Here is a 26111-nt window from a genome sequence, read left to right on the forward strand (position 1 = left end):
CATGCAAATCAAGGACCATTTGATTTCATTTGAATTCTGAGATGGTCAGAGAGAGCGTAATAGAGAATGAGGGAGGGAGAGAGAAAGGAGGAGAGAGCGGTGTGGAGGACGAGAAATCAAAAAGAATAAAAAATGTTAAATTCATGCATCGGGGGGTTCTGTTTTACATATGGCACACTGTACGAATGTGTTTACTTCACATTACTGCCCGAGGAGGGGGGGCTAATATATGGCACGCACCTCTGGACTGCCACTGTTACATTAGAAAAAACAAATCATTTAGAACAGTGCAGGAGACAAATGGTGCAGGGGAGAGGCGTGTACTTGTCTGTAAGACTGTATGTTGTCAGCAGCCATAAGGAGATGACACAGTCTGAATGCTCCCAGCATCCTCCGTAGCTTAGCTAAGATAGCTGTGACGCTCAGTGGTTTGTTATCTTACCTCTTCAGGCTGCCATGATATGTCTTTGTAAAGTGCATCTCTGAACATTTGCGTGAGTGTGTGTTCCATGGTTGTGTCTGCACATTCTTTGCTTACACAGTATAACATATGTATGTATTCAGTGTGTGTGTGTGTGTACTGGATATATATCACTGGTGTGTGTGTGTGTGTCTGTGTGTGTGTGCTCTGCCTGCCATGTTCACTCTCTTGTACCGCTAATCCTCGCCTCTCCTAATTTGCTGTGTAGAACTGTGCGGATGTGGAGCTGCTGAGTATGACTGCAAACAGCTTGTCGACCAGTGCCGATACAACACTGCAGCATCATTTATGCATGGGAGAACACCAGGCTTTTTACATGCACACCACTAATTTGCTATACTGGCAGGTTTTTATAATAACTGGGGGTTTGGTCTAACTCAAAGGCGAATAACAGGGTAGGCCTGGGATGTAATCGCTACCACTTTTGAACAACCCTGTTCCTTCTTCTGCTCCAATTTCTACAACAGCATGTCCTGAACGAAAACCTTGTTGATCTAGGTTTAAGACATGGTCGACCTGACACAACCATGGGGCTCAAAGCCACATATTATTATACTATATAACATACTATATTCCCTTCAATTCTCCCAATGTTTATTTTACTGGTTACAACCACTTTTATTATAACATCTCTTTACTGAAGGAATCTAGCCAAGATGACAAGCTGGGCTGCTGGACTTCTTTGAATGACAAATGGCCAATATTAAGGCAAAACGAAACAAAGTACATGAGGAAAAAACATAACACATATTAATACTAACAACACAAATAACAGCTTTTGTTGCAAGTGGCTGCCCTCAAGATTTATTTTGTAAAAGATATGAGGTAAAGCAGGATAAGTTATGATCAGTATTTGTTCAAACACCCCCTACATACAACACATGGTGGAACTTTATGACCATTAATCATTGCTTGATTTTTAACAACTTCCTTTTCACAGTCTAGGCAAACGTCAACACAGACCACAGGGATTAAAGATTAAAGAGGGTTGCAGGAGGCCTTGTATTAGTTGGTTTTTGGTTTTAATATGGAATGGATGATTCAGATTGACTCAGTGTCCAGGTAGTCAAAATCTTCTAAAAACCACAAACCACATACCTCCTGCCACCATTCCTGCTGTAATAAAAGGCCACGTCAGCAGTTTGTTGATTTAATGCTAGCATTTCTTTCTAGTGTTGGACCAGCTATTATATTTGTCTGATATCAGACATACCAGCTTTTCCTTTTATAAAACCATAATAAAACCATGACAAGACATGGTATATATATTTTTTTTCTTACTCGGCTGTTGTAGTTTCATGACCACATGAACAAATCAGCTGCATTTCGTGATCGCTCGTAGGTTTGCTGTAGTTCCTTACCTTGATCATACGCGAGAGGTCCCCTGCATCCGCTAGCTCTAGGACTATGTTCAGCTCATTGTCCTCAATAAACGACGCATGGTACTTTATCACATTGGGGTGGTTCAATTGCTGTAAAAGGAAAAAAATAGATGTCATGCAGCTGGAAAGAAAAAGCAGACAGAAGAGATGTTGGTGACACTTGTCACATTAAGAGCTTCCATGGTCGCGCTATCATTCCTTGAGGAAGCTACAGACAGTAGCATCTTGTTGCAAATCTGTCATGCAATTTATATCAAAACAACCCTATCAGCTGATAAAAAACAGAGGTTCATGTCATGAGCTGTACTTTCACCACCAATTAAAACAAACAGTTGAATCCATATTTGGAATCCATATTTGGTAAGTGTGGACATAATGAGAAGGTTTTGTCCTCCAGAGTGACAAAGCTGGGTGACATGTCACAACAACCCCTCTGTCTGTGATGACAACAACTCATGTGTTAGACACATGCACACACGCACGCACGCACGCACGCACACACGCACGCACGCACACACACACGCCTGACAGGCCGACATGGCTGGCAGTCAGAAAAACAAGCATTCCAGGCTCATCTCTGCCTGAGATTCCTTCCTGTTGGTTGGTCAATAAGGTAGGAACAGCGTTCCCTGTAGTAAACAAAAAGTCTCTATCCATCCAGAGCAAGAAGCGAAAAAGGGAGAGGGAGGGAGGTGCAATGAAGGGAAAGAAACAAATGACACAGTGACACAGACAAGCAAAAGGAATGATGGAGACAGGGTGGGGTGAAGAGGTAGAAAGAGAACAAAGATGAGAAAGAGAAAAAAAGAGCAGGAGCGGGATAAGGTGAGCAGACTTAGAGAAAGGGGCGAGGGAAAAGGGAGAGATGGTGATTGGTGATATGTGGAGAGCTGGAGACATGGAGCTGTGTGGCGTGGCAATGTTGGGGGGGTGGGTGATGCGAGCAGACGGAGCAGTGTGACACGCGTCCTCCACTCGGCTCCGCTCTGCTTTCTCTGCTGTGATTAAAGAAATGTTCATGCTCCGGATGATGCCGAGAAGAGGGGAAGGGAGAGCACAGTACAGTACACTACGCAACACTACACTCTCCACTCCATCTCTGCATCCCTCCACAATCCCCTTTCTCATTCGTTCTCTCTTTCCCTTCCTCATGTCTCCATCTTTCCTTCTCCCTCCCTTGCTCTCTCTTGCCAGATGTATTTTTGGCTCGGAGTGGCAGTTCTGCACGGCTCCACACTGTAGCACAGCCAGGGAGTGATGACAAGTCCCCCCCTACGCCTGCCCCAACCCACTCCGCTTCCACAAATTGAACCTCAGGCGGAGGATACAGAGAAATAAAGAGATATGTTCACATGCAGATGTTTATATAAATGATGGATGGGAGCCTACTGCAATACAACAGTCATTCATTGGGAAATATCACATAGAGTCTTGCATGATTATATAATTACACACCAGCATAATGTAATTACTTAATCATGCTAGACTATGTGATATATTTGGTGAACTGTTTCTAAGATGAACAAGATACTGACTAATGCAATCTGATGGAAGAAAATAAGCCAAGACAACAATTAGGTTACAGTGTGCTTATAAAGGGAACTACATGCTCATAGCAAGGAATATGAACAATAACTGTAAAAGGAAAGATTTGGACCGTGTACATCTACTGAGACAGATTAAGTAAAAGCAGCTTGTACTTGTACTTTATAGCAGAAATGTACACCTTATGTCAGAAAATTAGAAGATATGCAATTCTGGGTTATTTGTCCAATAGAGAAGATACAAAATATGTACTAAACATGCAACACTTTCTTGGTCAAAAAAACACCTAAATATTAAAGTGGATTTATAGTGTGTGCATCAGGTTAAATGAAGCTGGTTGCTGCCAGTTCTCTGTCTTGTCACACACACGCGTGATGAACGCAAGCACAGACATACAAAACTGAGAGAAGCAAACACACAGACATCATTACAGCGTTTCACTGCTGATTAGGGCAGATCATTAGTCTTCAAAATACAATCCAGGCTCGATAGTAACCACAAGCGAGAAGAACACACAGCTGTGGGATTTCAAGAATGGTGAAACCAGCAGATTGGCAGGGAGCAGGCCATTTCCGCAACCAACATTCCTATCTGCGAGGATTTAGACAAAGGGACGAGTGAGAAGTGAGGTTCTCAAGTTGAAATCATCATGCCAGAACAAGAAAATACAGATGAATGAGCAGACACAAACACACAGAGACAAATAAACAAATAGGCAGGCTGTTGAAAGGCCATGACTGAGTGTGTGCGTGTGTGGGATCACGCGCCAGTATGTGTGTCATTCCAGTCGGTCCATGCCAGTGTGCCTCTCATTATTCTGATTTGGCTGTGTCTCCTGTTGGCCTGTCTAGTAGGGGATAAGGCAGAAGGACTGTCTCTCTCTCACACTCAGCCCTTTATTATCAGGCTGGCTGGGCAGCGCAGGGCCGGGCATAACTTCCATGTTCGCTAGCAATCAGCTTACAGGATGAAAAGAAGGGAACAAAAAGCTTGGGGGGGGCGAGCAGGGAAAGGGAAAAGAGGAGGGATGGATGGAACGACAAAGCAACTGGGTGAATAAGGTATAGACAGAAAAGACAGAAACAAGCAAAAGGGAAGGGATAGAGAAAAATAATGGAGATTCAGATATTGAGAGAGAAATGAAGGAAATGTGGCAGATGAAATGAGAAACTCAGTCACCTGGCATAGTGTGACATTTAACCCTGCACTGACCCCCTTTAGGAGGTCAGAGATACAGATCCAGGCAAGCCCCAGTGTCTCGTGCCATCAAGTCAATGATCTGCTAGTCAGATTACAGCTCTCTACAGGGTCTCGCCTGCATCTGAGTATCGTTGTCTTTGATTGGCCCAAAGAGCCCCGGGAGCTTACTGATGTGTTTGAAACAAACTAATTGGTTTTGTTTTCTTTCCCTAATGTGTATGTGTGAGTGTGCGTATGTGCACAAACTGCCTGCAGTGCACACACATGCGCAGAAAGGCTTTGTATATATGGAGGGAAACACTACCAGGAATGCATGAATGCACACACGCACACAATCAAAACACGCAAGACTCTGAAGCACATTTAGGATCTTGCAGACAGAGGGAGATATTGAAGCTGTCATTAGTTTGTTCATTAGTATTTGAGAGCAACCCAGCTGACATGTTTATGGCAGTTTGATAAATGAAACCACTTCATGGGGGGGGGGGGGGGGGGGGGGGGGGCAAAGCAGGGAGGAGGAAAGGGAGGAGGGAAAACATCAAGAGACACATGAGGGAGAAATTTCCATGCTGATGCACCGTTGCCCGGCTCTAAATATTACAAAAAGATAAAAAACAATAGTTTTGGCATTTTAAAAAAGAGAGTCAATGTGAGCCTGGAGGAATGTAACACAGGTGCACCCCTGCGTGCACACACACACACACACACCTCAGAGACATAAGGAGACAGTAATACACATGTACTGTACAGTCACACACACTCATTCACATTCTCACTTGTGTGCACAAACACCCTTTTGCATTCATAACCATGCAAGGAAACGCGCGCACACACGTGCATGTGCCCACACACCAACACACAAATCCAAGCCGTCTGGTGCAGATCAATTGTTTTCCTGTGGTGGAAGGTCTCAGCTGAGGCACCTTAAGAGAACAGAGCGCAGCGCATGACGCCGTCTCCCTCTTCTCTGTTTTTTTTACCTTAAGGAGATCTATCTCTTTGATGCAATCTTGCCTAGCTTTGGCATCCATCAAGTCAAATATCTATCAAGAGATCAAAAGGGGAGAGAGAGAGAGGACAGAGAGGGGTGTTATGACATATTCAAGAAATGATAAGATGGAGAGATGTAGAGAAAATAGGAAAAAAAACACTAAACAGAAAACATGGTTGCTGTTATCTAGAGGGTGGCGTTAGAGTGACTACAGGTGTTTCACATCTAAGTAACACGCACATATCCTTGTGGAAGGTGTGTGTGTGTGTGTGTGTGTGTGTGTGTGTGTGTGAGGTGTGTCTATACATGCGCAACCAAAGCATCATATCCTCCTGGTGGTGTCAATGCTTGTATAAGTCAGTGAATACAGTATGTATGTGTGCGTGCACTGTCCACATTCACCAAGAGAACTGAATCATACTGTGAAGGTAGATAAGCTTGCCCCACACACTCATAAGAAGAACGTGTAAACATTTTTCAGAATACTAACATCTAATATATTAAATATTTGCCATGATTGCTGGAGTTTATCAACCTGTGTTCATCTATCAACAACACCAGTGTGTGGATTCATGACTGTCTACTATAGCAAGGCTGTTAGAGATGAGAATAGTTCAACATTTCACTTTGGCTATCCAAAGTGATATTACTGTGTCTTACCTGGACTTTCTTCAGGGCCACTGACGTGTTGTCTAACAGGTACCTCGCCCGGTACACCTCACTGAACTGGCCACGTCCAATCTTCTTCTCAATCTGAAAGTTTGCCAGTGAGTTATGGCCCATATCTGGTTGCAACGGTTTCTGAAAAAGAAAATAAAACAAAAAAAATCTTAACACTTGTGCACACACATATGCGATTGTTCAGCATATGCACATACACGTATTACAAGGGGGGAAAAAAACAAAACAAATGAGTTACAGGGATTTTGCAGTAACCACGTATTTACCATTGAATTGAACCATCTCCACATTACTGAAGGAGGAAAGGATGAGGGCTGAAGGATGTGGGTGAATCTGTGGTGAGGCCACAGCTTCTGTAGTTTGTTTTGCTGAGAGGCTGCTCGAGGCTGCTGACGATTTGACTGGCATTAGGCTGATGTGTCACACTGTGAGAGGTCTTGAGGAATGTGCACCACGTCATCTCACTAAGGCCTATAGATGGAAGAAAGTCCTTGCTTTCTGCCATTTACATAACTACCAAGAGAGCACCTAGAGGATTGAAGATGTTTTTCCTAATCGATTAAAAAGTGTGAAGTCACAAGTAGCAAGTCAACATGGTACCTGATTACCGTTTTACAGCCAGCATTACACCATTATGCTTTTTATCAATAAATGAATCACCCCATCATGAGTGCTGTTTTCTGGTTAAAACAGCACTGTGACCTCCCTGAAGTATAGGTTAAAAAACAATTTCCCTACAGGGCTGGATAAATAATGCTGTTACATAAAGGCAGGCATCTTATCATTCCATCTGACTTGGTTTTTGAGTTCACAGTAATCCAGAGTCTTGTGCCTTCCTTTTCCTGCCAAGTTATATCACTGACTGGCACTAAGCCACAGACTAAAGGACTCTTCGCCCCTCCTCATCACGATTGAGACACTCACCTTCCACAATTACAAGAAAAAAAAGACAACACTCAAAAATAAACCACAATGAGCCCTTCGGATATGATGTGTGAAAAATAGCACAGTGCAGGCTGCGTGACCTTTCCAGCCTTTTGGTAAACTTGTACAAGGCGTCGGCGGGAGCAAACAGAAGGTGACAGATATCAGAATGCCACATGTCACCAGCGCTTCTGCCATTGTGGCGGTGGGAGCAGCTTAGGGGCAAGCGACTTAGGACAGAGGAAAGGAAGACGAAGAGGAGGAGAAGGTCAAAAATGAATCTCCTAAGCACTAACACACACAAGAAGGGAGTGTCATCACCCTCATGGTATCTCTGTCGAACTCCTTCACTTGCATTTTGCACTGATGGAGTTACTAGAGCACAGACCAGAGGCTATATAGGATTCCCTATAGTCTCTAGCCATTGCAAAGGAAGATGATGAGATTTTAATTCAGTGAAAAATTAACAAATTAAATACAACCAAAATACAGAAGAATAGACCTGACCCAAGTCTAGCTGTGTGGTAAGCAGGGCTGCAACTAACAATTATCTTCAGTAAATCAACTGATTTAACATCTTTAAAATGTCAGAAAATTGTAAAATTGCCCATCACAATTCCAAAGAACTCATGGTAACATCTTCAAATTACTTGTTTGGTCCAGTCAATCGTAAACTGAAAATATTCAGTTTACAAAGATATAAAGTGAGAAAAGTGTTTGGAATCAATAAATAAACCATTTGTTTTAGCATTGGTGATAAACTACAAGATCACAATGTATATATATGTATTTAAGAGAGCAAAAGCCTTTATGTTTCATGCTGACAACACTCAAGTGGAACACTGTCACCACTCACACAAAATTACTCACTCACAAATTAACCTGTGGACTGAATAGTGTCTGGCAAAGATTAACCCATAACTTTATTAACAAATACAAAGACACACACGTAGACAGCAAAGGGAAGCGCAATTCAAAACATGATTGTTCATCCTGGGGCGAGGGGGGGCATTTCATTGTTATTTAAAGTTTAAAGTTGACAGCCAAAGAAAGAGGCGTGAGCCAATTAGATGCCCTGTCCAATTAACACTTAGCACCGCTGAGGTGTGTGCATTTTTCAGCATGACACGAACATCATCCCGAGCTGTCTGAGAGTCACTCTGACAGAAAGCATGACACACTGGTCCACAAACCAGTGTTCAACAATACGGCAGCTCTAAAAAAAAAAAACTGCTACTGCTCTTTACTTATAGTGACCACTGAATGCTTTAACAACAGGAACATATTGTTCAAATAAACTTGCATGGGAGAGAGGCAAAATGCAAATATATACAAGGTGCGTCAGTGACTTGTGATAATGGTGACAGAAGCATGTGTCCAAGGATGCAGGATGGACAGTTCGAGGTGTGTGTGTGTGTGTGTGTGTATATATATAAAAGAGAGACAGATAGAGAGAGAGATAGAGAGAGAGGACAAGAGGGCATTGCTTTCATTCGCTGCGTGGTAGCTTGACAAATGTTAGCATGAGCCTCTAAAGCGCTGTGACAACCGCCTGCTGAGAGCACAGTCTCGCTAATGTGTCCTGGCATGCCAGCCCCGTAATCACACATTTACATATGCAATGACCTACATTTGCATGTCAGATCGCACACTGTCCGGCATGATTAACAGTGGGCACCTCCCCATGTGGAGTCGCCCTGGGTGGCAGCAGAGGCCGTGCGAGGGCGGAAGAGAGGGCTGGAGGGAGGGCGGCTTTTTTGGCAGCCAAGGGGCCGGGCTGCCAGGCAGGATTATGTCAGCCAGCGGCCCCAGCATTAGACACTTCATTAGAGCTAATCTGTTTAGCAGTGGGCAGTGTATGTAAACTTCACAGGCCATTTGCGGCACCTCTTCGCCCCCTGGCCTGGCCTTCAAAGGGCAGCCAGGCCAAAGCTGACTGACAGGCCGTCTCATCTGCCGCACACGGGTGTCACACAATCAGGAGCTCCCAGCTGAAACACAAGGCCCCGACACACAGACAATGACACACACACACAGACACACACACACACACACACAAAGACACACAGGAAAATCGCAAAGGAATGACCCTGAGTGATGCAGGGGTCAGTGTCAGTGCACAAAACTCGGAGGAAGGAGTTATATAGACTACTGCTTATACGGATCTAAACTTGACTGTTCACATGTATGTTAAAAATTATTGTGGAGCCCGAAAATGAAGGACTGCCCATTGGACCTTTCAGAAGACCTGGTCTTGTGTATCTTATTTATCTGAATGGGTAAAGCGTGGCAGAAATGCTGACAGGGGGACATGCTTTATTCTTTCTTGGCATGTTCATAACTTCAAAAAAAAAAAAAAGTTGAAAAATTAATTCAATAATCACACAATAAAAACAAATCCTCCAATACTAGCCCACACAAATGACTGGATTAACGCAGGCATCACATGTCAAATGTCAGAAATGATCCCTGACTCCAGGCCTTTACTATAAATGATGGCTGAGACAAAGAAAAAATCAGTGTTAGGCTTATCCATTATTACCATCTCTTTCTAAATTCTGATCTTCATTTTACAGACTTTCTTCATCTTTTTCTTGGCTTACATTTCCGAGGTGTACCATGTGGCACACTTAGTCTTTTCACTCACATCAGTCTGGTTGGTGATGGGGACAAGCCGCAGGGAATGGAGATTAAGTGGCAGCCATGCAAGGTATTATGGGTAATGTCTGTGAGGGACAGCGTGTCTTGGGTATAAAGGTGACATGCAACCGCCATGGGCAACTCACTAGCATGAGGATTGAAAGAGAGAGAGAGAGAGAGAGAGAGAGAGAAGAGGAGAGCGAGAGACAGAGAGAGAGCAGACAGACAGCTCATCGGAGGAAGTGTGATTCGGCCTGCCCAATAATGACACCATTGCCAAACACAACTGACAAGACACATGGAGAGCGGAAGAGGGAAAGCAGAAGACAGGGAGAGGGAGAGAGTGGTGGAGGGGGGGAGACAAGCAGCAGAGGGGAGAGGGTGTGATGTGACAGCCCAGCAGTGCCAACGGCTGCCACAGAAAGGCCAGCGGCGGCAGAGAGGTGCTGTCTCCCATGGAGAGAGACAGAGGGGGATGCAGAAAGAGAGAAATGTCCATACTAAGCCAGCCACATTCAAGAAAGCATCTCTCCCTTATGGCACGCTGTCCACACTGAACCAGCATTTCATACACCTGTGGCCACATATTTTGCTGTGGATGGGGAAAATAAGATCAGTCAACAGTAGAAAAATGAGAGGAAATGAGGAAAGAAAAGATGGGAAATAACATGCAACAAGGCCAGATGTGAACCGGGAACGATGCAGGTTCAACCCAGGGTGACCTATGATGCACAGTTTTGTTGCTTGCTAACCAAAACAAAAAAATGAAGAAGGGATTTTGTCATTTGTTTTCTTATTGTTAAAACATTTCAGTTTGGACAGGTATCTCCATGAAACTGTGGATGTGGTCTCCAAGAGAGGCAGGGAGCGATACAACAGGAGACAGAAGCAGCAACTGGCAGGCAGGGGGGCCCATTCCCACCCTCACCAGTCACCTGCCCCCTTGAGCACAGCACCATGCAATATTCATCCTCAGCCAGTCAGCCAGTGAGCCAGCGAGCCAGCCAGGCAGTCAAACCAGCAAGACACACCCCAAAGGTGCTTCTCGTTCTTCTCCTCTCAATCTGCTCCACAACTGCACCGCCTTGTCTCAGCGCTTACAGACAGATCCGTGTCTGTCAAAGTCTGCAGCGACTATCAAAATCTGATCTGAGGGAGCCTCCTCACCAACCCTCCCACTCACTCAAAGAGCAAATGCACCATTAAAAATGCACATCTTACCAGCTCATCTCGTTTACCTAATGCATATGCATCATACCTCCGGGACCAAGAGAAATGATATTGCAAGCGATACAGAATATCCCTCATCAGATATACAATTCAGATTTCTTCAGGAGGAGGCTGGTGGGTTTTTTTTCCCCCTCTGCTACCGCGCAGACTGAACCTTGGGAAAGTGTGAAACAGATACAGTACTTGTTGAAAGACACCCATCTGGATGCTGGTTAGACAGCCATCTACATACTCTAACTGACTCCCTCTCTCTCCATTTCCCACTAAATGTGAAATCAGTTCAGACGTGCTCTGTGAGAGTGAAAAAACATGATGCAACATAGAAAGTTCACTGTGCTACCGGTAAGTTAAGCACAAAAAGTGGGCCTGGAATTAACACTGATGTAAACTGCTAGAAATAGATTGAAAAACAGAGAGAGAAATAATTAAGCGTGAACAATAACACATAATCAACTGTTGGGAGATCAGTGGAAGATCTACTGTCTGTGTGTGAATGCGTGGGGGGGTTGCCTAAGTGAAACTGTGAAATGAATCATTAGAGCTTTTATTTGACTTTCTTCTGTGTGCAACCCAATTTATCCTTAATTTTGCAATTACACATCTTAGAATAAATTAACCCCCTTGGCAATTCCGGTGTTAATGTTGCAGTGCCCTTGCACACGCAAGAAAAACAACAACTGAGAGTACAGGCCTATTTTTAGTGTTGTTTATTTCTAAAAAAAAAAAAAAAAAAATCCACATTTACTCTGGGGCATATGGATGATTCTCTTTGTTTAAAGTCTATTCAATAGTTATGGAGGCAAAAACATCCTTCTGGAAAGAAATCAATGGGCCTGATGTTGGAGGGCGGTATTAAAATCCAACAATGACCAGCTCTGCACAGAGTAAACCTGAGTTGTATCGAACCAAGAGAGGCATGCAGGGAGGCCAGGCTCTGCCAGCCTCCAGAGCTCTGATCAATAGAAACAACTCAACATTCATCCACTTCTGTCTATCTCACACACAGGCTACAGTGGTCTGAAGGATGCTCAGACTGCGAGCACAACTTGATCGACGCAGAGAAAAAAAGGGTAATATAGAATATTTGCAGTTCAAAATGTGAAGGGGCGAGTACTAAGGTAGGTATCATGCTTGGAATGAATGGATTACATTATCACAAATCATAAAATACACCTTCCTTCTCAGCTAATATCAATGGGAAATAGGGTTGGATACCAAACCGTACTTTTAAAGGTACCAACAGAATTACATCGCGACTACACAGTATCGATTCACATTAAATTATCTGTAACAAATTTTAGTACCTGCGATCACATCTGAGAGTGTAACTTATAGAGAGTAAGCGAGAGCCAGACTACTTCACCCCTGCAGCTTGTTCAAGACACAGAAAGCTGTGGTTACACTCGACACAGACAACACTGACTCCAATTCATGCAGTGCAAGATGTAAAAATGGCCAGTGCAACATGTCCAACCTGAAGAAATACCTGGTCAAAAACAAAATATATCTGAAATCTGAAGACTGATGGCCAAAGGAAGGGCCAAAGTCATCTTCATCTTCTGAGAAGACTAAGGGCCTTTGGAGTATGTATATATATATCTGAAGCCAAGTCCCAAACAGCAGCCACAGCTAATGTTAGCACGCCTGAAGCCAGCGCAGATGAAGGAAAACCTTCCATGGGCGACGAAACTTTAATTGAGACACTGACAGCTTCATCGACATCTTGAGGTAATTAGCTAGTCGGATAACTTTTCACTGTCTTGGTTGACATTAGCTTAGCATTTTTACTAATGTTAGCCACTGGCTACGTCCAACATTCCTTACCAGTGTGCTGCTTAGTATGTTAAAACAATGTGAGATTTTTTCTTTGTCTAAAACCTTAGTGTGAAAGCAATGGCACATGAATTGCATACTATCTACGGGGAAATTTACACAAGCACTTACATACATGCACTTCAGTAGTGGCGACAACAACAACAACAACAACAACAACAACAACAACATTGTCACACATGACACACATAACAGAGTCTCATGTTTTTCCCTGGTGACAGACTGACAGGCTGAAGGTTATAGGGACAGGTTTGAGAAGGGAAAGGGAAGTAGGGGTTTTCTTTTGTGTGGTGTGTAAAATGTTCTAAGTAAATAACAAAATGTTGTCAATAAAACTGTTGAAACTGAGACGTTTAGACTTATTTTTTACAACTGAAATGAAATTTTTTGTTATTGGAGAGCAAAGCATCGTAAAAGGTACCGTTGGGTGCCAGTTCCTCTACTGGTTCAAATATGAATAGTAAACAACCTTACAGGGAAACAATTTGTACTGCCACAATTCTTAGTGAATTTAAAGTCCCCCTCCAGTCAAAAATGTGTTTTTCTTCCTTTTCCTGTTTGAGCGTCATTGTGTAAAATGATATACGGTATGTGCAGAGTTTGACACTAGATGGCTGTTTTCACATTCATCCCAGAAAAGTGTAAACTTCTTCTGTGTTAATTGAAAATCTCATTTTAAGAGGCGGACCTACGAGCATGATTTGTGTCATTACAAATACAATAGAAGCCAATCCTGGTACAATATTCAGCCTGCACAAGTGTAATGTGGAGACCTGAAGCCTTCAGTGCATATACACTGAGAACAGACTTTACAGCGAAGTAAGAGACATCTTGTGTTCAGCAGTTACACTTGTGAAGTGAAAAATATTTGCATATTCATATATTCTGGAATTTTTAATGAGGGAGAAGGAGTAGGTGCCATTTCAAGGATTTTAATGTGGTGATTATACCTTTTTTTTCCTGAAAAAACATGTCAGACATATATTAGACATTTTTTATGTATGCCTTACTTACATATGGGGACGGGATCTTTAACAAAATCACTCAATAAAAATTAGGCTAAAATTTAACAAGACTGTAATTAAGGATTTCCTGTAGTAGAAACAACTAGCAACAGGGTTGGGCTATATGGATAAAATCTTTTATCGTGGTATTTGTAAATGTATATAATAATCCTGATTAAGTACATTTTTAAAAGACTAAATTGAGAAACTGTTTATGGATAAACTGACTCCACTGCATCTGTGTCAGGCTTTTACAGTGACTTATGTCTGAAAAATCTTGACAGATCATATTGTTGCAAAAATTCTGTGAATCTAATGCTGCCATATAGCAGACTTGATTTTAAAAAAGCATTATAAAAGGTCTGAGAGAATATCTGGCCACTGACTATTTTCCCCTTCTGACGTTACGTGTCATCCTACTTCACAACCCTTGTTGTTTGTGTTCATGTGTGTGTGTCTGCTTGTGGACTGTACCTGGGGTTGAAAGACCGGCACGGCTGCTTGCTGTCCTTGTGGCTGCGTGTCCATATCCATGGTGTTAGGAGCTTGATCCTTTGCACCTCTGAATCAAACATACAAAGCACAGCTTCTAGTTAGCAGACTCAATGTTGACCATCAGACAAAACACTCAGCTGTCACTTCCTTTACAAAATACAAGTGAATTCTACAATAACATTTCACTAGAAAAAAAACAATATTCTTAATTCAACAAGACAAGTGGTCTCTGTTGTTCAGCACCAAACTATGGAGTGCTGGTTGCTGTCAGTGTCCTGTTTCAGCAGAACTGGATCCCACGTCATGCCTGTGGATTTGACACTCTTTGTTTGGGTCCCTCTCAAATTACAGCGTGGCAGAGCTAGAGCAGGCAGGGATATTAATCTGAACAAAGTAGAGATAATGCCACTGTGTGCTTCTTTGGCATTCCTCCAAGGAACCTTTCATGGGAATTACTGGTTATATCAGCATTTAAGCAGTTCCACTTCATTTTCTGTTTTCTGAGAAAATATAGGTCACACAGAGGTGAGTGTGTTGGATATGGGTGTATGCCACGGTGCTGTATAATTGCATGTTCTGGCTTGTAGCCTAGAAGCAAGCTAATTGCATAAGACACTCCACCACCAGTTGCTTGGCTTATCACCACACTTAAAACAAACAGTGCCATAATATGAAATGTTACCTGAATGAATAATTTACACAAATATTTGAAAAAAGTATGATGCAAAAATTATATTCACACATGCAATTAGCTTCTGATTCCAGCGTATCCTCTCGACTCCTGCATGTGGGCAGATTTTGACAGATGCTCTAGGATCACTTGCAGTGCATGCAGTGTAATGCACAAAATATGGTTACATTGTCTAACAATTAAGACCAATTTCCTTACTTATAATTTAAACAGGATACAGTATATGTATAACAGCAACCATGTATCATCCACAACATCTACATATGTGAGGTGAGGTGTTTGCTTAATTTGTATGTTGAATACATGCAAAGGAAATGTGTGCACACATGTTTGCTGTGATGTTTGAGTGTGTGCACATGCAGGCCGACACATGCATCTGCACACACACTGGGTGCCAGTGGAGGAAATGGAAATAGCTAATGTTGGCAAGCATCAATGAGTAGAAGCTATCGACAGAGACAGATTAAAAAAAAACACTTTGCATATTCAGTAGTCAATAAGGGGGAAAAAGAGATGGCCGGTCTACCAATCCAGATTCTAGTGTACAGATTTAGGATTTTGCCACTATCTGCTCTCTCTGCAATGCCTTGTTTACATGAATACTGTACATGTGTGCAAACACAAATGGACATTAAAGTTCCACACAAAAGGAAAGGGACACAACACACTTCACAGTGGGACATTTGCATGTTTTTCCACTGGAGTGAAGGCCGTCTGTCTGCGGATCTGTCAGTCTGTCATTTGTGTATTACTAACTGTCTCTCTATCTCTGCTGCCTCAAACCTCCCAGGCCAATTAAAAATCCCCTGGTACAATAGAGCGGAGAATGGCACAGAGGAGCTGTCTCTCTGCTAATGTCGTCAGTCCCATTCACTAAAGGCTAATGATACTAATTAGACATCTGCCATATATATATATATATATACAGATATATATGCATGGCATTGTAAGTGCATGTTTGTGTGTGTGTTTTGGGGGCTTAAATGTGTCTATGAGCAGGCATGTGTGCGGGTGAGGCGCGTATTTTGCAAATACTGCGGTTGTTTATTTTAGATTAGTTCAGCTTTTTTTCCGGGGGTTTGCTGGCCTTCAAGTGAGCTTTGAAGATCATGAAAATAAGTGTTTGCACAACACTATTTCTCCTGGGATCGCATTGATTATACAGGGAATATTATTTTCTGAAACATTTACATACATTGAAAGCTTGTTTCAAACAAATTTAAAATCAATTTAAATGTAAAAAAAATTATACAGAAAATGTTTACAAATAATAAGGACTTAAAAGCACCCACTGCTGGAGGCAAAAAACAAGTGTCCAATCCTGAATCTTTTGATTCTTATTTTAACTTAATATTCGCGTTAAGAAAAAAACATTTTTGAAAGCCAAATAAAGCCATGGCTTGTGTAAAGGCCTAACTCTGGTTAGGCTGCCTAAATTTACCAGCGATACCATACTCTTGTCGTTTCATTTTTGACTGTTTCCATAGGAACACCAACAAAAGGGTATTTTAGGCAAACTACAGCTGCCTTTTTTTGAATGAGAAATTTAAAAAATCACTTTAATAGCTAGGAAAACAAAAACAAAAAAAATTAAAGCATTTATAGAGAAAAGTGCCCATTATATGTGCAGGTGAGATTTTGCACAGACAGAAAAAAAAGTGGTAAAATTAAAATCAATCGTGTTTTTCATAATCATAGGAGAGGTTCCCTTACTAATCCTAAACAAGTTGACTTATGGGTTGAAAACATGTATAAACATAAACAATGGATCCAGTGACACAAAACAAAAGATCAGCAATTCAGTGGCCTGCTCTATCCACACAATCACCATAACCTTTTAAATATAATTACATTATGAGTTTATTTGTCAAGTTAGCAAAGGTGCCATCTGTCAAATATTTATCTCACTATATTCGTCTTCATGTCACATGCACCATGTCATGAAAATCTGTTTAATATGCATATGCATTAATATGCAGATCTATGCCATGCGTTTTACAGCTTGTTTAGATCACTTAGTCTGTGGGGGAAACATGTGATCTCAAAGTGAAACTTGCATTGTGTGTTGTTCTTTAATTAGTATGTTCACAAGACTGACTGCCACAAACAGACAGCGCCATTACAATACACTGACCCACATACTTTGTACCATAGTGACAGGATAATTCTAAACCTACGGAAGCCGAGAACGGCCAGGTCCGTATACATTTTTTTTACCGTTTTCTCGTGATAACGAATAAATTATTTCGTTATCTTGAGATAACAAAGACCGTTTTCCCGTGCTAACAGCAGCTAACAGTAAGACATCCTGACAAACAGCACGTTTACAATGAATAACTCCGGACCGGAGCAACACACAGCCTTCAGCAACGATGGCAGAGACCATTACAACGCCGAGGCGATTCCTGGTGGACTGACTGCAGCAGCTTCCTTACTAAACTGAGGGCTAACTGCAGCTGCCGTTGCTAACATAAAGTTAGCAGCGTCGGCACTAATGTTAGCTCTGTGAGCACTCCTTTCTCCTGACTCAACTCTGAGTTGTCCAGAGCCAAACTCGGCAAGAAATCCACCTCGGCTCTGTGTTCCCTTGTCATCAAATTAACCGCCGTCCTGTTGGAGGCTCTGTGTGTAGGCTATACGGAAGCCGAGAGCCAAATAATTTAATTCGTCATCACGGGAAAACGGTCTTTGTTATCTCGAGATAAAGAAATAATTAATTCGTTATCACAAGAAAACGGTCTTTGCTACAACGAAATAACGAAATAAACTAATTTGTTATCACGAGAAAACAGACTTAGCTATCTCGAGATAACGAAATAATAAGTCGTTATCACGAGAAAACGGTAAAAAAAAAAAGTATACGGACCTGGCCGTTCTCGGCTTCCGTATAAACCAGAACAGGGTTAAAAAAAAAAAGGATTATTTTAGCGGAAGTTTGTAATTATGTTAATAAATGTAATGATCCTGTTAAAATGTTGTTAGAATGCTAGTGATCACGGCTTAATGTTCATCAAAAAAAGGACTAATAAAAACAATTAAAAAATCTTTTAACATTTTATTTAATCTTAAGTTAGCACTTGTACCTGTAAAATTTATGTAAATTCTTTAAAAAATGGGTAAAAACAGGAAACAGCAGCCCCAAAGGTATGCAAGTATGCACTTGAGCTCTTAATATTCAAAATATATAATACAGAATATAGAAAGTATATTAAAAATTAGGCATTCAATGGATAGCGAGCTGGTTGTCGTGGCATTTTGATGTCAGTGTCACGGGGGACTTTACAAGTCATCCACCCTGGCGTCCTTCCTGCCTCTTGTTGTGATTCTTTGCACCTCAGCCTTGTGTTTTGTTAGATTGGGGATGGCATCGTTAGTCCTCTCCCTAACCCTCTTGTGTTTCTGACTGTCTACGTGTCAAAATAACCAGGGGGCATCTGAGCTCCCTGACGTTCTTTTGCCTCCCACATCCCACGTTAACGAGATCAATTAAGACTGCCATGTTAGATTAACACACACCAGGAAACGGCACAATTAACGACGCTAACTCAATCAAACGAGGCAAGGTCATACTCTCGGGGCTCCCACTCACACTGAGTTCAAGTTATGTGCAAGCAATCAGAAGCGAAGACTTGACCCAGTGAATGGACAAATAAAACACACAGGCTGATTTAAACTTTCATCATGTGAACCTCAAATCTACTCAATCTCTCTCTTCATAAACCCTGCTCCACTGTCTCCACTGTTTCTCTCATTGTCTCGGATCCACCCAAGGCCCTGCTCTCACCACAGAAACCAATTTCTGACTTCCAAAACATCTGGAGGGAGCAAACAGCAGTGGAAACTCAAGGTACCAGCCTGCCTGCCTTTCTATCATGGGGACACGAAATGGTGGCAGACTGGTTAGGATTTTGGCAGCAGTGGGGCAGCAGCAGCAGCAGCTAAAAGCTAATTCCCCTAACTATTCATAGATATGTACCAGAGACTAGCTCAGAGCTTTGGTCTCTGACAGCTGCAGACATGCGACAGGACAGACCCATGTTTAGAGTGCAGTAGAATCAATACATGCAGAATATGTGGACACAATATGTGGGTATTGTGCACCTAAAATCATAATATATAGATTTTAAGCCTCAAGTTTTACCATCTAGACTCATGTTTTAGTGCCTTTGGTGTCATCTCGTAGCAGCGACTTGGCAACCGTTGACTGTCAACTATTATATTATACTTGTCCATAAATTATCCACAACAGCTCTCATCATTTCCATCACAGTTAGGCTGTCAGGTGTGAACACATAACTTCTTTGCAAAAATAACTAGATCTATAATTTTTTCCAGATTCTGTTTAATTTTCTTCCAAATTTTGTGTTTTCCGTTCCAATATTACTGAATTTTGTGTTTTACGATTCAAGCACATTTTGTCATAAGAAAGAGTGTCTAATTGTGGCAGATGAATAAAGTGTCAACAATTCAAAATGTAATGAATATCAAAAAATCTGCTGAAGCAAACTTTATCAAACTGATCTTCTGCAGGACAGTCCCCATATGCAGCTCAAACATATCGGGTAAGTAGGTCTGACGGAGGCTACTCTCACATCAGGCAACACTCCTCCTGCTTTACAATGCTTGACCAGAAACAGACGTAGCCTTTTTATTTTTTTTCAACAGAATATCTGACTCCGCGCATGCAGCCACAAAGTCCTCACAAACTTGCATCCTGCTGATGTGGCTGCATTTGTGTGACAGCAAAACTAGGCAGCATAGTTTCTTTGTATGTTCATTTGGTTTCTGCGCTGTGAAAGAATGCTTATAATGCTAGTTTTATTAACGTTTTCTACAATTCCATGTCTGCATCATGAAAATCATAGGGCCCTATCTACAGTATATTGGTAAGTGTGCTTAGGAAAAACACCATTCATCTCTCTGACAAACTGATGGTTGTTTTTCTGTGGAGGAAAGTGAAAAAACTCTCATCCAGACCACCAACCACTCACTGTAAACAAACACTGTTTTCTGACTGTGTTCCATCTAATGTGAGACTCCAGCCTGACATTCTCACAGCAGGCCCAATCACACGTAGGTAATTATAAGATGGAAGAGAAACCGAGTGAGGCAGAACAGGAGGAGGAAAGAAAAGGATATTAACAAGAAGACTCAGCAGTTTTCTGTAAACAGAATTCTTTGTTCTCACACTTCCAGCACACACCTTATTTGTTAATTTGCTTTTTTCCCCCTTACTTGAGACACATCGAAATCTCTTGCCCTCTTCCTATCATACTCATGTCAAATTGGTGATTTTTTTTTCTTTAATTTTTTGCAACAATACTGTAGAATACGAGAATCCTTAAATTAATGGCTGGATGAAAACAAAACGTCTGGCTGAGTCCTCCCCGAGTCGAACTATATAAATGGAAAAATCCCCTTCTTTTCTTCTTACTTCTCTAGATTTTATGGCTGCAACAACAATTATTAAAATTGTCATTAGTTGCAGTCCTACTTGATTTACAGAATCAATTTATTTTATACACAAAGTCAGATCTCTTATAAGCAAATGTGTTTTGGAGGTGGCGGTCTCTGCTTGTTATAGTCAGGCTATGATGGTGCCACCTAAGTGTCACCCAGGATCTCTAGAGACTGCTTCTGTACAAGCAACTGTACAGACAAACAAACCACTGGTGAAAAACCACTGGTGAAAACATTCAGAAAATCTTCTTCTCCAACATATATGCACAAATAGACAGATTTTCACTACATAATTACTCCACATCTTTTAATAAATGCATTTAACACTGACTAGCAAAAGTGGCTAACAGTGTGCAACCTGTAAATACAATATTTTCTGCCGCTTCTTTATTGACCTTTACTCTTTATCGACGACTTTTTAATTGTTCAAATCACTATGACGATAACCTTTTTGCTCAAATTTTAAAAGGCACCAAGTATGTACAAGTTTGCTTTCCACAACACGGTGGATAAGAAGTTGTCCAATCTTGATATGAAAGAGCATATCTTCAGTCAACTGGGGCAAAACTGAGTAGGAGAAGGCAAAAGTGAGTAGGGCACAGCAGGGAGGGAGTAGGAGAGTGGGACAGATGCAGAACTGAGGAAAATGCCAGGAGAGAAAAAAAAAGAAGCTTGTTAGCCCTGATGTGTTCATGGTCCTGTGAGAGACGGTGTGGAGCGGTGCACCACAGAAGTTGGCACTGGCTTTAGCGCTTCTTTAATCCCCCATTTCCTCCCTTCTGCATTATTCATTTAAAGCAGGAGAAGAGGAAAAACAAAGAGAGAAGGTCGATTATAAAAAGGTGGATCAAGGCAAACTGGGAGCAAGGGGGGTGGGATGAATGGTGAAGTGAAGGGGAAGGGTCCCGGAATTAAGCGGTCCCAGAGAGAAGAGTGCTAAATCAGCTCTCAATCCGAGGACAATAAATATGAACACAGATTGATGAGTTTGGGTCTAAGGAGAAGAGAGAAGAGAAGGGCAAGAAAGGAGGTGGATGTGTGCGTGGGGGGGTGGTGAGGGTTGGAAAATGGAGAGAGGAAAAATATAATGTGACACTATCTGGCCTGGGTGTAGGATGTGAGGGAATCAAAGGCACCTTTGAGGAGCCAGAAGACGACAGTGAAAGTGCTACAAGAGTGGTGTCCATGATTACAAGAAGTGGAGAAATCTTTGAGTCTGTGCTCATGAAAGCCCACCCCAGGCCTTGTCTGAAACCCCTGCTTGACTAACACTGATGGTACAGAAAGAGAAAAAAAAAAAGGAAAAGAGAGGAAGAGAGGAAGAGAACCACTAATGATGGAGGGGTCCGGATACTACAGAGGCAGCGCACTCTCCAATTCATTTTAATCACCATTCAAAATCATTAGCCCAAATGTGCAAGCACTCGTGTTCGTTGGACCACGAGCCGAGCGAGAGAGAGAGAGAGAAAGAGAGAATGGGAGAGGACTGGCTACACCTCAGCATGTGAGCCAGTCTTTGAGCTCTTTGAGAAAGACGGTCCAAGACTTGATGGAATAGCAAATGAAGAGAGGAAACTTTATTGTCTCTCAATCTAAAAGAAAAAGCACGACATGAAGATGAAGGCAGAGACCTTTGAAACCAGGCTTTGCAAAGCCAGCACCACAGAGTCAAATCATTTAGACTTTTCCGTTCTCCAAATCTGGCTACCAAAGCATAAAGTTAATCAGGGAGCAGCTCAGCATGAGAATATTAGATATCTCCAACAGTCAGACAGCGGACCCAAACAACAACACTGACATCAAACAAGATTCATTATTCGACAGACAAAACACTGCTTGATTAATGACGAGGTCGCTTGGAGACAGTACAAAGTCTGTGCATGTCTTGTGTCTGGGGACCAATAAATTGTGGCCAATACATGTACTGAGCTGGAAATTTTACACTTGTAAAATAAACTGACATTTCGAAACATGTCTTTGCCATTTTTCACCTGCAATTTCCCGTTTCTTATCTTACTGATATACAGTACCTGTAATTAGCTAAAAGTGATATACGAGCCCAGGGGGTCTAGCTCTAGGGCTGGGTAGCGAAATTTGATACTTTTATGGTAGCGACCAAATAGCTTTAATACTACTGAGTATCAGAAAAATGTCTTGTCATTTCGTACCAAATTTCGATATCTAAGGTGTGCATCTCATCAGTGTCAGTGAGTAAACAGGCATGCAGCATTAAGATCTAATAATGCCGGTGTTTGACTGTAACATTACACAACCTGGAGCCATGCAGCAAAAACAGTATGTTGCACCCAGAGATGGGGCTCATTGTTCTTTTGTTTGTTTTTTTTGTCACCAGTTGCTTATCTGCACAGCTAACTAAGTAAACTTTTTGCTGCTTGTTAGCTAGCCAGTGCGGGCTAACCCTTATCTTCTCGTCAGCAGTGTTGTGCAAGTTACTTTCAGGAATCGGTATTGAAGTGAAAGTGTTGTAACTGGTATTGAAAAGTTTTGAACAGTACCCTATCTAAGTGTATACAGTGGATGAGTTTAGGAGTTAAGTTTGATATGAAGCAATGTGAATTATAAAACTGTGTGACGTAAACTGTGATGTTTCTGCTGTGTATGTGTGATGTTTCTGCTCTGCATGTGCGTATGTTTGAGTGTGATATCTTTGCACAGACCTTCACCCTCTCCCTAGTGGAGGGAGCACAGCGAAATGATAAAAAAGGGAATTAAGACAAAGAAAACCGCTGAGGTCCATAGGGAATCTACAAGGCCAGTGATCCATAATGCTGCTTTCTAACTATTTATAGGCCTCCTTTACATTTTTCACTTTCAAGTTTTTATAGGCTAATGATTATTTCACTGCAGAAGTAAATAGCACAGCACAAATAGCCTGGGCTTCATGTGAGGCCTAAACTGATTTATTCCACAACAATCCAAATAAACTAGCACAGTGCTCTGCTCCAGTATGCGTACATTTCACCTACTGCAGCCCCTATAAAATACATCTGCACGATCACCTGACCTTCCATGAGCCAGTAATCCCATTTACAACACTGGACCCTCCTCTGTCTTCATTTGTGTGTGTGTCCGCCTGCACGTGCGCACCTGCACATTTGTCTCCCTTCCTATCTCAATTTCCTTTTGCATTTTCAGCCGCTATCTATAGCAAAGATGTCCACCATTGAGGAAAGAACTCAAGCACATGCAGGTGTCAGCCACTCTCCTCCTCTTTCTCCTTCTCCCTCGCTCTTGTCCTGTCCACCTCCTCCCCTTCGTGCTCCTCTGTGCTCTGTTGCTCGTGTGTTGTCGACACGAGCTGGCACGTGGCTAAAAGCCCAGGCCACCTCTCTGCTCTATTGTCCTGCCCACTCCACAGCAGCACTGACGACTCTCTTGTGGCGAGGGGCCCTTTGTTGCCAGCCTGTCACTTCAGCAGGTGCCTTACAGCAAAAGGCAGGAGCCAGCCAGCCCGCGTCGCTTCGTTAGTGCAGCGCGCCGTTTGATGTGCTCATTTCATCAGCCAGAGACGGCAGCCAAGGAGGATGCTAATAATCACTTGAAAAACAAAAACATTCCACTCAAGCTTGTAAAAGATAAACTCCAATTTCAATGATAAAAGAAGAGTGACAGACAGCCATGGTTCCAGTCACAAAAAGACCGTCAGCCACACTACCTTTCCTCACCACCCCCCCTTTTCCTACGTGAAACCAATTCATACTGTCAATCACTGAGAATAAACAAGATATATTGACAAATTGCTGACTGTGTAAGGAAAGACAAAAACGTGTGGGCAAAGTATGCAAAAACAGAGCTGCATTTAAACAGCTGTGCGCTCCCTCAGAAACCAGCATAGTGTGAGAAGGAGAAGGCTGTGTGAAGGAGAGAACCCCCCCAGGCGTACAGGAGAGGGGACCCTGGGGGTTTGGGCTGTGCTTGCACACCCTCACCACATTCACAGCCCTTCAAAATGCCACATCACCATCACACCTCAGTTAAAATAGAAAATGAATGCATAATATGTGAAAGAAAATCAAGAGAACTTAATTTAGACTGGCTGATCCAGCTGCAAGTGATACCACAAGTTTTTAGGATGTTGAAGGGACTTAAATCATGGATGTAGTTCCAAGTCCAGGCTCAACAGTTTGATGGCAAAATTGCAACTTTTAAGTGCACCATTGCACCATTTGAGACTGCTAACATAAAACATAAAACAAAGGTCAACATCAGCACAGTACAGTGTTCTCAATCAATCAATTAATCAGTTCATCTATTGGCCATTAGAAAACAGCGAAACATACCCATCATCACAACATCCCAGAACCCAACGTTACATCGTCAAAGGTGTCATTTTGTCCAACCAACAGTGCAAAACCCAAAATGTCAATTTATTTACTATGACATAAAATCAAGAAAAGCACCTAATTCTCCAAAAGTGTGTGATCAAATGCCTGGATTAAAAAAAATCAATTGATTAGCAAAATAGTCACTAGAGATCGACCAATGTTTTACAAACTATCGTTATTGGCAGAAGTCTGCTCCGATACTGGCTGATGGCTGACCGGTGGTTTCAGCCATATGAGCTGGCTATCGGCTTTTTCCTGCACCAAACTATCATTATTACATCGGCCTTTAAAAATCCACCAACAGTTTACCTCTAATAGTCACTTGACTTACCGCTGCAGCTCTGGTCGGATTTTTTTCTTTTTATTTTACAAGAAAGCAGTACGGTCACTATTGCCAGTTCACATGTGGCACTTCAATGTGAAACCCCCCACAGTGGGTAAAACTATTCAGGTTGCATCACCACATTAACTCAACTCATTGAAATACCTTTACATTCTAAGCTAGCAGACATCAGCAAATTAGGTGTTTATGATTATTTGGTTGATAAACCAGCTATTCAGGGTATTTTTAGGAGCACACCCATCAGTTCATGTGAACCTTTGAACCAAATATCCACACCCAGATTTGCACACCGCAGCATGACGAAGATCCCAAGGCTTCAGGTTGCGTTAGTGCCCTGTGGCAACAACTCATGGTCTTTCGCAATGCAAAACAGAGCACTGCACAGCAGAGCTTCCAGTGCTCCGGGACCAATGAGGGCTTTGTTTGTTAGCCATGTCACTTACTGACCACCAAATTAGCTTCATCACCTCTGGCATCAGGATATCGGATGTGACATTCTGTACCACAGGGCCTGGGCTCTGTTTGTCTGCAAGGCTAGAGGGCTTATAGTTAAAAAAAAAAAAAACGACATAAAATAGGGACAAATGAGGGAATTTCATGAAAAATAAAATGAGGGAATGCCATGCTGACTTTTTTGTTCTGTTCTAAATAAAGGATTGTGTTACACAGCATTCCCACCAAGAGTCTGGTCTTCATCAGTACAGCTGTGTTTTCTGAAGCCTAACCTTGTGATCATTCTAACAGGAGTCAACAGATGAGCCCATCCTCATGTAGGCAGTTTTCAGACTCTGAAATCACATTACCATTCTTCCATGTCTTCTATTAATATCTATAAAGGAGAAGATGATGCTGCAAGGAGGGAGAC

The 26111-nt window shown here is 42.1% G+C and overlaps 1 protein-coding gene across 1 annotated transcript in view; it reads right to left on the reverse strand.

Moving 5' to 3' along the window:
• The window catches only part of nek7 (NIMA-related kinase 7), a 61860-nt gene that overhangs the window by 24960 nt on the left and 10789 nt on the right, over positions 1 to 26111 (reverse strand). Inside the window, exons 2-5 of the mRNA XM_041935575.1 lie at positions 14386 to 14473; positions 6260 to 6400; positions 5589 to 5651; positions 1843 to 1953 (exon numbers count right to left, since the gene is read on the reverse strand). Of these exons, the coding sequence (XP_041791509.1) occupies positions 1843 to 1953; positions 5589 to 5651; positions 6260 to 6400; positions 14386 to 14445 (375 nt within the window). The 5' untranslated portion in view covers positions 14446 to 14473. The remainder of the gene's footprint in view (positions 1 to 1842; positions 1954 to 5588; positions 5652 to 6259; positions 6401 to 14385; positions 14474 to 26111) is intronic.

This window comes from Chelmon rostratus, chromosome 4, assembly GCF_017976325.1.
Source record: "Chelmon rostratus isolate fCheRos1 chromosome 4, fCheRos1.pri, whole genome shotgun sequence".
Classification (NCBI taxonomy): Eukaryota; Metazoa; Chordata; class Actinopteri; order Chaetodontiformes; family Chaetodontidae; genus Chelmon; species Chelmon rostratus.